Raw genomic sequence first — 13,736 nt, forward strand, 5'->3', positions numbered from 1 at the left:
ACGGTGCTTGACCTGTGGTAAGAGTTCTCAACGGACAATGGATAAGGCGGACGTCCTACCTATCTGGCCTCAGCATCCTCCTGTTAGAAACAGTCTTCTAAGCAGCTTGAAGACTCTACGAGAGGGTGGAGCTTTGGCGTCCAACGCTCTCTACTAAACTGTAAGTTTAGTAGACGGAGTGTTACCCAGAACACGGGGCTGGGTGGGGTCGGAACGAGCGCGCCCGCCTGTGTGCTTTGCCGCGGCCGCGACGCAGACGCCGGACCGGAGCCTGCAGGCAGGGCCCAGCTGCCTGGCCCTCCCCTCTTCCCGCTCTGCCGGGCCGCTCAGGCAGTGAAAACACCGCCACGTGGCCTGCAGCCTTCGCGTCACGCGCCTTCTCCCAATGGCAAGCCGTGTCTCGGAGTTGGGGGCGGGTCGCCAGCAGGGCGGTACCGCCTACAGCCGTCGCCAATTGGCCGAGGGTGAGCCGGGGCGTGGGCTCACGACCAATGGAGGCCGGCAGTGGGAACCCCACCCTGTCGGCGTCTGGGTCCGCGGGACCCGCAGGAGGGGGCGGGGCGGGGCGGAGCTGAGCGAGGAGGGGCGGGGCGATGCGCGGCCCGGGCGGGGCCCGGGCGGGGCCGGGGGCGGGGCCGGGGGCGGAGGGGGCGGGCAACCCGGCCCGCGGGGTCGGCGCCAGCGGGCTGCTGAGGTGGCTGTCGCTCGCTCGGAGCGGCGGCTTCCCGGGTCGAGCCCCCAATGGAGGCCGGGGCCGCGGATGGCCCCTCGGGCGGGGTCGAGGAGGCGCTCAGCTGCTTCTCTTTCAACCAGGACTGCACGTAAGCCGAGGCGCCTGCCCTGCCGGGAGGTGGGGGTGAAAAGTCGCGATCGGGGGTGTCGTCCAGTTGGCAACTTGTGCAGGAGGCGCGGGCCTACGTCCCCAGAGGCCTCGGCGGACGGCCGGTGCTGCCCGGACTGGTGAGGGTCCCCGGGCCGCCCCGTCGGCCTCCCCGTCCTCCAGGAGGGGGCTGAGCACCCCCGTCGCCCGCTGCCGGCCGAGAGCCAGGAGGGCCCGGCCGGGGGGAGAAGGACGGAGTTAGCCGGGGGATTGGGGCTGAAGGAGACCAAGGAACGTGGGGGGACGGGGGGGCGGGGTAGTGACCAAATTGGGGGTCTGGGGAAGGAGGGGCAGAGGCCAAAGCAAAGGAGATGGGAGAGGACGGGGAAGTTGCAAGCTGACCCAAGGCGAGGTAGTTGGAGCCCAGGAAGATGGGAGTACAGGAAAAACTTTCCCATTTGTCCTTGAGCATCTCAACGTGGCATCTGGGCAGGGCCAATGACTCAGAGGCAGCCTATCCCTGCGGCCAGGCCAGCCCCGGTCCCAGCCCCAGCGCAGGGCACCTCGCCCGCCGGATCTGGGTGTCAGGAGCCTCTCCATTGCTCTCACTGTGTCTTCCCGTAGCCCACTGGAGAGGCCGAGCCTCCTCCTGGGAGTCCAGACGCCCTTTCCCCGCCCAGGCTGCCTTCCGGGAGAAGCATGAACTCCACTCTGTTGCCTTTTGACTGGATTTTTAACGTTTCACCTTGATGTTCCCATTGGGACTTTGACCAGAGAGCCGGGAGTTGTTGAACTGCGTTTCAGACAGCTGGAGGGTGTCCCTTAGGAGCAAACTGCTGCTCCCTTACCTCTTCTCATGGGATTGTTAGACACCAGCTCTGGGCACCATATGGAATAATCTCTTTGGAATGTGCACCCAGAGCATTAGGCAGTGATGACCTCTTCCCAGTTCCCCATTTCCTGCTGTACCAGTCTCTGTCGTGCTCCCTGTTTGGAGTCGGCTTCAGGTGTGTGTTGGCCGTCTGTGCCTGGGCTGTGCTAATATTGAACATTCAGTGGTGTAATTAAGGCCATCGTGTACCATAAGCAGCCCTGGCTTCCATTCCCTTTGTGTTTCTGTTTGAAAACACCCTCTGCCAAACAATATACCTTTTTTCGAAAAAGCTGTATGTGTAATCATGTAATCCAGTAGCTGGACAACTGGGTTAGAAGCGGGACTTTCAAGCTTCCCTTGACCACAGCCCAGAATAAGAAATACATGTTACAGCATTACCCAATATCCAGATATAGATGTGTGTCTATACACGCACACACACACACACGTATAATATCACTGAAAAGCAATTCACAACATGCTCGTAATGTGTGCAGTACCCTCTGGTATTTTGTGTTTCTTTTTTTTTTTAAGCCATTCGTGACTTACTAAATTATTTTCTCATGGGTTGACAGCCACAGTTTACAAAAATGATGGTCTAGATTCACTTCTGATGTTTTGTAAGAAACATTTTGCAAGAGAGGATGGCTGTTGAAATGCCTGGGTGTTTGCCTTCCCAGCTGAGAGCAGGTTAACGAGGGGAGCTAGGGCTAGTTTGCTTCTTAGTAGGAAATGTTCTCAATTCTGCTTTGTAGCATTGTTTATTACATTTTTTAAAAAGGGATGTTAATTTTTACTCTAGGCAAGTCCCAGCTTTCTATAGCGGTTGGATAAGAATGTTATTTTCAAAACCGTAGGGTGCTCGGGAAGATACTGTCCTTAGTCCCTACTGTCAGTTCTGTCTTCCTGGCTCTGCTGGGCAGCTCTGTCGCACCTATAAATAAAAGTTTTTGTCACAGTCAGTTGCTTTGAGCCTCAGAGGGTATGGCATTGGATTTTAAAATAAGTCAAGCCCCTTGCCGAATACATTTCGGAGTGTCAGCGTGTCTTTTTCTATAAGTATAGGCCAAATTTAGGGTCCAGGCTTCCCTGGTGGCGCAGTGGTTGAGAGTCCGCCTGCCGACGCAGGGGACGCGGGTTCGTGCCCCGGTCCGGGAAGATCCCACATGCCACAGAGCGGCTGGGCCCGTGAGCCATGGCCGCCGAGCCTGCGCGTCCGGAGCCTGTGCTCCGCAACGGGAGAGGCCACAACAGTGAGAAGCCCGCGTACCGGTAAAAAAAAAAAAAAAAAAAATTAGGGTCCAGTTTTTCTGGAGAAGGTTAGTTAGAAGACAACTAACCTTTAGCAGTCTTCACTCATCCTTCATGCTTGGCCCTGTGCCAGACAATTTGGGTGTGTTTTTTTCACTTGATTCGTGGTATGTATTTGTCGCAAATCCCATTTTCATGAGAGGTGATGAGAATTTTTTTTCTTCTTACGGAAAGGGCTTATGAATGAAATACGGTTTTAATCTGAATTCCTTGATTCAGAGTTTTTTGTGGTCATTGATCAACCATTTAAAACACAACAGTGATCACACTGCCATTTCCCATAGTTAAAATTCTTGTGGAGAAGGGCATATGTTTGAAAGTTATTTTAAGTTGCCAGTTAATATTTTGGTTAATATTATAAGACTCTAATTACAACATTTTTTCCCTTACTTGCAAGCTTTAGAAACCTTGGTTTGCAACTAACTGCACACATATTTATGTGAAAAAAGTTTATGGGAAGAAGGTTTAGAAACAGTGATCACTATGGAGTATGTATATGTTGAAGTTTTAAGATGCGGCTGGCTGGCCTTTCGAGTTTGTTGTTATTAGAAGCCAAGCCCCAGTTCTGAGCGCACTGTTGCTTGATGCAAACGTCTAATCCCCCAGGTTAGCTGCTCAGCAGGTCGGTTGGGGGCGGGGGCGGGGGGGGTGGGGAGTAAAGAAGCAGAAGCAGCCACCTTGCTGATTAAAAGTCAACTGCCATTCCAGGGAAGAACAAATGTTAGGGTAGAAAAAAAACAAAATTCCAGGGAGAATCATATGACCGTCTCTCTTTTAGGCTAGTGAAACAAGAGCCTTGGCCATCCAGGCTTGTAGCAGTAAGCTGCTTATTTTAGTCTATGTCTCCCTGTGAAGAGCTGAAGCTCGCCTTTTCATATGTTTATTTTGAATGAGGGAGTTGGACTAATTGTTAGGTCTACGTAGGACCATTTTAAGGTCCATTTCAGCCCTGGCATCCCATTTCCCAGGGGTCAGGGTCTGATGGCTTATTCTGAGGGTGCTCTGGGTAAGATTTTGGTCATCACTGAGGTGTTGAGGGCAAAGCAGGAGAGAGCTGGATAGGAATTCTCAGCTGCCGAACAAAACTGACTCGTTTGCTTTCATCCTGGGGCCAAGGAAACATGGGTGCACACTCTGTATCTATCGGTTGAAGAGTGAAAGATTAAGAAGACAAGATTCTGGACTTCCCTGGCGGTCCAGTGGTTCAAGCTCTGCACTTCCGATGCAGAGGACGTGGGTTTGATCCCTGATCAGGAAACTAAGATCCCACAGGCTGCACTGCGCGGCCAAAAAATTAAAAAAAAAAAAAAAAAAGAAGAAGAAGAAGAAGAAGACAAAATTCTTTTAGCCCCCGTTGTCCCAGATAAGGTTTCGATTTTGCTCTGTTGGTAGGGTGCAGTGCTGGCTTTGTGAAGCAGGGGATAAAGCAGAGTTCTCAACCATGGCTGCCCATGAATGGCTGCCCGTGAAAGTACTTGAACTGAAAAAAAACAAAAAGAAGAAAGAAATCCAATTAAATAAAAAGCACAGGGCCGGGGGGAGCAGGGTAGACAGTCATCAGTATTTTTCTTAAAGCTTCCCAGGTGAGTTTAACGTGCAGCAGGGATGAGAACAACTGGTATAAAGTATCTGAGATACTTTCATGGAAAGCGATGGAAGGAAGCATCTATTAAATTTTGCCTGCTAATGACCCACTGTGTCTTCTAAGATCACGTATGTCTTTTTTAAGCAAGAAAGAAGGAAAGAAAGGAGGAAGGAAGGAGGGAGGGAGGGAAGGAAGAAAGTGAAGGAAGGAGAGAAGGAAGGAAGGAAGGGAGGGAGGGAGGGAGGGAGGGAGGGAGGAAAGAAAAAAAAATAATTTACCTCTTGGTAGCACTGTGATGAATATTGTCAAACATGCCATTTTTCCCATTTCTGCCCAGCTGGGAAAGCATGGTCTCTGGTGGGTCTGACACTTCATTTGACGATAGAGCCCATTCAGTTTCAGGTCTCTTCGCCATTTCACGTTTGTATGTAGCTGTCTTTGACTTCCTTTCAACTGGACCTGCCCACCTGACAAGGCATGCTTGCTTCTCCATCTAGAAAGTGATCAAATGTCTTGACTCCTGAGGCTGTGTGTTTATCTGAGGCTAGAGGGACGGAGGGTGTCTCTCTTCAGACACACCTGTGGTTGGACCCAGTACCTGTTGTCATTCCCAGGCTGTCCTTGCCTTCACAGATCCCTCGCGATTGGAACCAAATCTGGTTATAAGCTGTTTTCTTTGAGCTCCGTGGAGCAGCTGGACCCCGTCCACGGAAGCAGTAAGTGTGTGCGTGTGAGGACCTCAGGGCACCAAATCCTCCCTCTAGACTCGAAGCCGGGGTACTGCTCAACTGTCTGCATTTCCCTCCATTAACCGCAAACTTACAGAGTCAGTGTTTTTTCAGATTTAAATATAAATCATCGTTTCCACTTGCTTTAAAAAAAAAACCCACCATGAAACACTAGTAAGATTTGGCAATAGCTGAAGTAACATTCTCTTTTTACATTAAGAAATCCTTTGAAACTGTATTGTTGACACTTTTTCGTATACTCATATGCACGGTCATCAGTTCTGATAATTGTCAAACTGAAAGTTCACTTACGATTTTTTTTTTTTTGCCCTTTTATTGGCACTGTAGAATATTGGTAACATTCATTCAGTCATGGAAGTATTTTCCTTGTTTTAATAAAGCAGTAGTCTCCCAGTCACAGAATCCATATCGAAGACATTGAAGTACTTCTAGTGAATATTAAAAACAAGTCCAGCTTAGAAATGTGCCTCTCTCATTGTCTCAGGGAAGGTTGTTGTTTATGCCACCATGATATTGACGAAAACACACTCTTCGGATTTCCTGGGAAGAAAGTGGCTTGGCAAATAATATCTTAGGCTCCCAATTGACTTGTAAGATGTTATTTTTATTATAACATTTTTGTGAAAATTCTGCTCTGTATCTGTCCTGCGTTGTTCCCTATGGGACTTGCTGGAGCCCAAGAAAGGCAGACATGTGAAAAGACTGTTCCCAGAACGACACGGAGGCCTCCTGTCTACAGGCGCTCGAGAGGCCTCCTGATTTACCTTCTTCCTGGGTACAGAAGGACTCCCCTGGTCATAAAACAGATGTCCGGGGTATTATCAACAGGAAAGGGATTCCGGAGAGAGTCAGGGAGCACAGCAAGACGGGCAGGAGGCACAGAATTCACTGTTCCTGCCCCCTCCCCTCCCCCATCATGGTGGCACCTGTACCTTTTAGCAACAGGGACCAGAAGAATTCCGAAAGCAGAGCCTCCCGACAGAGTAGTTACCCCTTTGCAACCTCCCATGGAGGAAGAGTGGATTGATCCAAACCTCCCAGATATGCTCTGCAGAGAGGACAGCGGCCCCGGGGGCGGGGCTGTGATTCCAGCCGCAGAGGGCATCAGGGGATGCTCTGGAAAGCCCGGCTTGAGGTTCTGATCTCCGGGGTCTGCCTGACTGTCCATCGTGGAAAGGGCTTGGGAACTTGGGAAACGGGTAAAAGTTCACTGTCGAGGGAAGGGGCGGGGAATCTCTGCAAGCGGGCGGCAAGGGAGGGAGGACCCCGAGGAGGCCGGCGGGCTGACGTCTGCCTGCCCTCGGCCTGCCCTCGGCCGCCTCCCCACCCCCTGCCCGCAGATGACATCCCCGACGTCTGCATCGTGGAGCGCCTCTTCTCCAGCAGCCTGGTGGTGGTGGTGAGCCACACGAAGCCTCGTCAGATGAACGTCTACCACTTCAAGAAGGGCACGGAGATCTGCAGCTACAGCTACTCCAGTAACGTCTTGTCCATCAGGCTGAACCGGCAGGTAAGGGGCTGGCGCATCCCTCCGGGTCACAAGGCTCCCGCCGCTGGGGACCAAGGAAAAAGAGGAGCATCTCTCGGGATGGTCATCTCTCTCCAGCATCCAGCTCTGTCGGGGGTTTTAAAACTCAGGCCGAGGATTACGGGGACATGGTTTGAGTCTACGCCGCACACTTGTCTCGGTGGTGAGACGGCCCGCACCGCCCCCGGGCCCCGGTCCTTCCGCCTGCCGTGATTTCTCAAACATCCGGCTAGGCGAACGCTGTCCCCCTGGAGCCAAGCTGGGTGGAACCCTGGCTCAGAATCTGTCCCATGAGCCACCGCAGGGGCACCTTAAACCAGAGGGGCGCCCTTCTGCTTTGGGCCCTAGATGGTGGCATTCCTTGCCGGCTGGTGGTCACGCCTGTCAGAATAAGCTCCTGGAGAGAAAGTGTGGTACTCCTGGGTTAGTGCTGAAGCCAGCCGGTGAAACTGCCCCTCCTCTTGCTGGGACCGAGTCCCAGGCCGCTTTTCTTTCTTCCGGCTAACCCGTGAAGATGTTTCTGGTGGTGTTTTCTTTGTTGGAGGAAGGGTTAGTCTTATCTCAAACGTGCAGTATACATTCTTTTGAAAACTATAAGTTCCTGTTAAATAAGCATTTGGGGGTACTAGCCGAGTTTCCCTTGAATTATTAGATTTTAAATCCTATGAGGGCAGCGACTGTATCCGTTTTACTTGCTCCCGTAAGGCCTGGTAGAAAAGACGGTGCCCGGTAGAAAAATGCTCAGTGAATATCTGTTTCCCGGCTGCCTATTAAATACAAAAACAAATAAATCGGTTCTTTCTGTGACCGAGCAGATCTGTGTATTCAATTAAATATTCCCAGGGTGCTGGAGGTCTTTGCCTTCACCGAGGACATCGTTTTCTCCTTTGTACCTAAACTATTAAGTGCTTACTTTTTTTTTAAACAAATGAGACGAAGTGCTGTCTTAAGTTTATGAGAAGGAAGAGATTGTTTCTTTGGGTTGATCCACTATGCTGACTGCCTACCATTCAAGTCTGTATAAAGCAGGGTGGTAGAAAATGGCCTGAGAAATAGAATACGGCGTATTCTAGAAGCAAGGAGTAGCAGGGGATAAAGAAGATAAGCCCAGTTCTTGGCAAGAGAGGGAAAGGCAGTTTGAGGGTTTTCAACTTGAAGGCTTTTAAGCACAATTCTTGGCTCCAGTGCTGTCTCTGAAATGTCTTGGTTGCACATTAAATTTCTTTGCAGGACGTTTTATCTTTGCATACGTTGATAGCCAGGGTATAAAAATTAAGACTGTTTAGGCAAATGTCCCGTAAAGGTCAGAACCCTCAAATGGTATCCACGGTATTTATTTGTATAATGTCCCTCGCTTGCTCTCTGATATTTTCATCAGCAAATGGGACTGTTAACCTTTAGGTGCCACCCTCTCCTCAATAAAACACATATTCACTTCAAAGTTCCCCGGCCGCATTTCCTAAAGAACATCACGGCACCTAGAACTTCTCCGCTGTTCACGGCCAAGCCAGCTGGACCCCCGGCCGAACAGGGCTCTCTTCCTTTAGCATGTCTTCTGCTAAGAAGATGATTTGAAACAGGTCTGGGAAGTCTTCGGGGTTTGCTTCTCTTAAAAACATTCAGATTTGGGACTCTTCACTTTTGGTTTACGGGGCTGCTGGTGTGCCCTCCCTGCCGGGCCAGGGTCCTGCCGCTCCCCGCCCCCGAGGATGTGAGAATAGAGGCTGCTCTGTCTATTTCATCAGGTCCTCAGGCTGTGCAGTTCCTTTCTGAAAAACAGGAAAAAAGTCCAAGATTTGTGTGGGGAATTAAGAAGAAAGAAAACCCCTATTATCCTCTGAATCTGTAGAGAGGAAGAATATTCAGTAATTGGGATCTGTTTCGTTTTTAGTTGCTGTTAATCCCCTTCTACTAATAGAGGAAAGGTATTCTGTGGAATAAAGACAATAAACCAGATGTATTTGGATTTGTAAATGTCCACAGTTCTTTGACCATCTGTTCCGAGGGTCCTCTTACCCAGATGGAGATTGATTGGATGGAAGCCTCCAAGGGCAGACGCCGTAAAGAATTTTCTAGTTGACAAAAGGAGTTTTTACTTCTAGGACCTAGACAAGTAGATGAGAGCCAGGGTGACAGGGAATGAGCTGAGCTGGAGGCCAGCCCAGGGTTCCGCTGAGACTGCAGACTGATTAGTAAAGGGAGCCATTGCCAGGGTTGCGCTCATCCCAGGAACGAGCCCTCATGTGAAACACAGACGAAGTGCCTCCTCTTTGCCCCTCACTGTTCTCTCTGTGTTTCCCTTGGGCTGGGTGGGGGGGGGGGGGACCTGAAATCCGGCGAGTGGACCACAGAGCAGGTGGTGCTCTAAGAGCTGGTGGGGAAAGATGCGGATGAGGCCAGAGAAGCTAGGAGTGGAGGCTGCCCCTGCAGGAAGGGGCATGGTGAAGACCCCGTATTCTGGGGTCGCACGCGGGGCTGGGGGTGGGGACACAGGAGCGAACCCGAACCCACAAACATCAACAAGCATAGAGCACTCTAGTCCAAACGGTAGTAAGTGCAGGCGAAAGGCAAAGCGGTGCAGTGAATCAGCAACTTTTTACTTTACGGAAAAGCACTGATACATGCCATCAATTTGGAGGCCCTGTTAGAATCTTTTTTGTCAGCCCTCTGCACCCAGCGCTGTGGCCACAGAGCCTTAAATAAACCTGAGAAAAGTGTTTCAGTGTTATCTTTCCGCTTGGTTCAAGTGACAGTCTCCCGAAAAATTCTGAGCTGGGAAAACAGCATCGCAGGCTTTTCCCAGAAGGGGAACCCACCGCTTCTTAGTGGTATTTTTAGGTTCCTTCCTTTCCAAGAGTTGTTCCCTGGGATGAAAGGATCTGGCCTGGGAGCAGTGGTCCTCACGTCTGGGGTCCGTGTTGAAACCCCCCTGAACGAGGGTCTCCAGGCAGAGCCCAGGCCTTGCCCAGGGATGCCAGGTGCTCATCAGAGTCTGAGAAGCGCCAGCCTGAAGGAAGCCGAGGCGGCGTCTGATGGGAAGGGGAACTGAGAAGTTTACCCGGAAGTGTCTTCACTGGCAAAGGGAGTCTGATCAGGAAGTGTCCAGGATTCCCTGGACTGAGGAGAGGGAAAAGTACAAAAACGAAAACAAAAACAAGAAGGAAATCTCAATTTCTAAATGGAATTTCCAAAGATCCTGTATTTAGTGCTTCTGTCCAGGTGGATGGTGATGTATACGCGGCTGTGCGCACATAACGTAAGCTTCAAATTGATCATGAAAATTCCTCCCCCTTTTGGCTTAGAATAGAGTTAGGGTTCCCAGGAAAGAGGCGTGATCTCGGGATGGTCGGGCCCCTTTCCGAGGAATCAGCCCCGATGGGTTGATGGGTCTGTGTGATTTCAGAGGCTGCTCGTTTGCCTGGAGGAGTCCATTTACATTCACAACATTAAAGACATGAAGCTTCTGAAGACCATCCTGGATATTCCTCCAAACCCGACAGGTGAGCGCCCCAGCCCGGACCAGGTGCCCCCAAATCTCGTGTCTGGGTGCTCCTTTTGCACCAGCTGTGTTTCCACCCAAATTGAAAACCCGAAGCAGCGTTTGTCCTTCATTGCTTTATAAATCTTCGTGGTGTTTGCCTTGAAGCTTTGTCTTAACGGCCGCAGATTCAGATTATCTTAGGCCATGCGTCCTGCAGGAGGGCCGTGTGACCTTCCCTGCAGCCTGGGAGAAACTCCTTTCCCCTGGGACCCATTCCCAGCAACCGCGTCAAAGCATTTAGGCAGACACATAAGAGATGTCCTGCATCTGACGTTGCAGGGTGCTCACCCCTAGCTATCTTTGCTGGTTGTTCAGTATAGAGCAGATGTCATAATCAGAAGTGGGTTCTACCTGACTGGGAGACAGACAATCCAAAGCGAAAAGAAACGTGTTTTCTTTCGTTGCAGACAATGCTCTCTACGTGGGTGATATGCTAGGAGGTTGGACTGTATTCAGTTCTCAGATGTAACACTTTAATACATTTTCCTGATTTAACAATGGGAGCAGCTGGGATTGGTCAGGTTGAAAAGGCAGACGATGACATTCCGTGAATCCCTGGCGGCAGAAGGAAGTTGTGTGGTTGGACAGGAGCCACCAAACCAGAACAGTGTGCGGATCTAATGATTCAGGGCAGTATTTGTAAATCACACTCCAGCTTAGTATCGTTAAATGATTGCTTCAGTTCACTGCGGTTTTCTAATTCATTGACTTTCACTGAATTTCAATATCCCTGTGGCCCGACCTCCGTCACCTAGACTCTTTGAGCCTCAGTTTCCTCACCTGTAAAATGGAATAGTAACCCCCGTCTCACAGGGGTGGCGTCTGTGGCGGTGAGCTGCTCACGGCCTGCTGGGCAGTAATTCCTCCTCTGGCCTCATTTCCTTCTCTCCATCTGAGTTATACAGATGGCCCTTGATGTTGACTTCAGTGCTTTAAAATTTCAGCCCTGACAAAACGGTACTGTATTTGAAAAGATCACAGCCATTGAGGCCGTTAGAAAGCTCTGTGGGAGAACGACTTTAAAGCCTGTTTTGCAAGTGGAGGGTGGTAAGTGAAGGAACCATGGCCGGGGACGCGGTGGGGGATTAGCTTCGTTTTGTGCTGTTTTTCAGGAATGACAGGTTGAACTAACCTGGAAAAGTGTCTATTGCAGACATGCTACGTGCCCGGGACCATCGTAGGCACTGTAGGTACAGACCACACGCCAGGAACCCCAAACCCTTGGGACATGGTGCACAAGGGCCCTGGCGTCTTTGGAAGGTTTGGGACCCAGGGGGTGACAGCTGAAAGGAAGATGTGCTCTTCTGACAGGGCGAGGGAGGTGAGTGGGGTCTGAGCAGAGCCCACTGGAGCCGCGGGCCTGGGCTGGACCCTGGCAGCTTTGGACAGAGGACATCTCAGGGGGGCAGGGGACATGCCAGGTGGGCAGAAAGTTCACAAGCTGCCTGTGACTCTCCGTTTCTTTGAAAGGCGGGGAGCCGGGCACCGTCAGCGGCCTTTCGAGCAGGCGTCCCACGGGTTAGGGCAGCCGGCAGCCCCCTCACTCCTGCGGCCACACCTCAGCCATTCAGCCCAGGGGACGGTGCTGCCCGCCTTCAGGGCCAAACCTGTTCCTCCTGCGAAAAGCCCGTCTCTTCTTTGAGCAAATGCAGCCATTTGTCTTAGCTCAGGAAACGCACGGATGGCCTCAGTTTTGCACTTTAAACAGGGAGGAAGGCGGTTTGCAGGTGTAGGGCCATCTGTGCTCCCTGTTAGGTTGTGTGCGCCTCACAGAGGGAATGATTTTATCTCAAGACAACTTAGAAATGATGGGAGGAGTCCTCAGGTAAACATTACCAGTGGGCTGGGGGAGAGATTCAGCCTTTCCTTCTGAAAGACCAGGGATGGGTTGAAAGTCCAAAACGTGTGTCTTATTACAGCTTTGACGTTCTTTGGAGAGAGAGGCCAAGACAGCCTCAAATGCTGACATTTATAATCATCCTCTCAGCTTCCCCTGAGCCCTTCCTACGTCAGTAAAATGGGGGTGAGCCTTTTTACCCCCCAGAGTTCTTACGGGGAGGACTCCCCGAGGGCAGGGAGGGGGTGAGAGCGAAGTCCCATCTGCTGGGCACACAAGGCTCGGCCAGGCTCGCCCGCCGGCCGGTTCCACGCATCCTGTCCCTCTGCAGCCAGGAGGGCAGGTTCGGGACAGGTCAGGGCTTCCCTGCAGTGACATGACCCCAGCCAGGAGGGCAGGCTCGGGACAGGTCAGGGTTTCCCTGCAGTGACATGACCCGCCCCTTGCTCAAGGACCCCCAGCAGACTCTGAACGTCCAAAACCACGTAGATGAGATCCTCAGAGGCCAGGAGTCTCCTTCATTTGTTCCCACCCTCTCATGTATTTTCTGAACAACAAACTGTAAGATGGAAACTCTGGCCCTGATGTGATGCATCTTCATGGGTCACAGGGAGACGGGGCCTCTTGGCTGACAGGCTCAGCCACACAAATTCTGAATGTCTTTTGACTTTGTGAACTACGAACACATGATAAACACAGAGTCCTGTCATTGCTTCATGCTCAGTACCGGCCGTGGCTGTAAATTTCCTTCCTTCTGTCTGTTTGTGTCATGCCCATTCCTGTTGTGTCAAAGACTGCAGGCTGCTTCCTTTAAAGGGTTTGGCCAGACGGTGCTCGAAGTTAATTTCCTGCTAGCACAGCAGTCTGTACCCTGAGCAGCTGAAGGTGGAAATCTCCATAAAAAAATCCGCCAACCGCAGAACTTGGGGATGCTGTCAGTCTTGCAGGCTTTCACGGAACATTGGGGGAGCAGTCTACACCACACAGCAATGTATATAATGCGACAGAGTAGCCGTTTATTCCCCAGCGAGCGCTCTTTCTGAAAATGTAATTCAGGTGGGGTAAATGGTAGCATAGAGCATCTGTAAGTACAGAGACGATTTCTCTCCTTTCTATTTTTAAAAACTGGAAAGCATATTCCATTAATCAACCCAGAGGGAACTGCATTTTATAAATCACTGTTAACTTGCTTTAATTTTGACACATAATACTATAAATACCGAGGTAAGAATGATTTAGAATCACAGGACTTCCTTCTAATTCCAGCCGATGGTGCCATTGGTTCTTGAATGGAAATCAGGCATTTTTCTTCTCCAGCTGCAGAAGGATTACAGCCAAACCGTTTCAGTGGAATTATAGCTGACCATGATTTATGAAAATGTGTGTCCAGTCTGAAGTCCAAAAGCCACATCAAAACCTAACTCCTTATATTTTAAAAAAAGAAAAAGGCCCGAAGAAAATATTCTCAAATATTGAGCACAGTGAAAAGGC

The 13,736-nt window shown here is 50.7% G+C and overlaps 2 protein-coding genes across 4 annotated transcripts in view; one reads left to right on the top strand and one right to left on the bottom strand.

Annotated features, from left to right (window-relative positions):
- Positions 1–652: 652 nt before the first annotated feature.
- Positions 653–13,736, top strand: part of WIPI1 (WD repeat domain, phosphoinositide interacting 1) — a 38,351-nt gene continuing 25,267 nt past the window's right edge. For 2 of the 3 annotated variants that reach the window (XM_032617946.1, XM_032617945.1), the window contains exons 1-4: positions 669–821; positions 5,224–5,306; positions 6,680–6,849; positions 10,271–10,367. In XM_032617946.1, the coding sequence (XP_032473837.1) occupies positions 742–821; positions 5,224–5,306; positions 6,680–6,849; positions 10,271–10,367 (430 nt within the window). In that variant the 5' untranslated portion in view covers positions 669–741. Of the gene's footprint in view, positions 822–5,223; positions 5,307–6,679; positions 6,850–10,270; positions 10,368–13,736 lie in introns of all 3 variants that reach the window. The other variant, XM_032617944.1, reaches the window with a different exon arrangement.
- ARSG (arylsulfatase G) overlaps positions 6,856–13,736 on the bottom strand; it is a 146,846-nt gene continuing 139,965 nt past the window's right edge. The window contains exon 12 of the mRNA XM_032617943.1: positions 6,856–8,636. Within this exon, the coding sequence (XP_032473834.1) occupies positions 8,617–8,636 (20 nt within the window). The 3' untranslated portion in view covers positions 6,856–8,616. The remainder of the gene's footprint in view (positions 8,637–13,736) is intronic.

The sequence above is a fragment of the Phocoena sinus genome, chromosome 20, assembly GCF_008692025.1.
Source record: "Phocoena sinus isolate mPhoSin1 chromosome 20, mPhoSin1.pri, whole genome shotgun sequence".
NCBI classification, from domain to species: Eukaryota; Metazoa; Chordata; class Mammalia; order Artiodactyla; family Phocoenidae; genus Phocoena; species Phocoena sinus.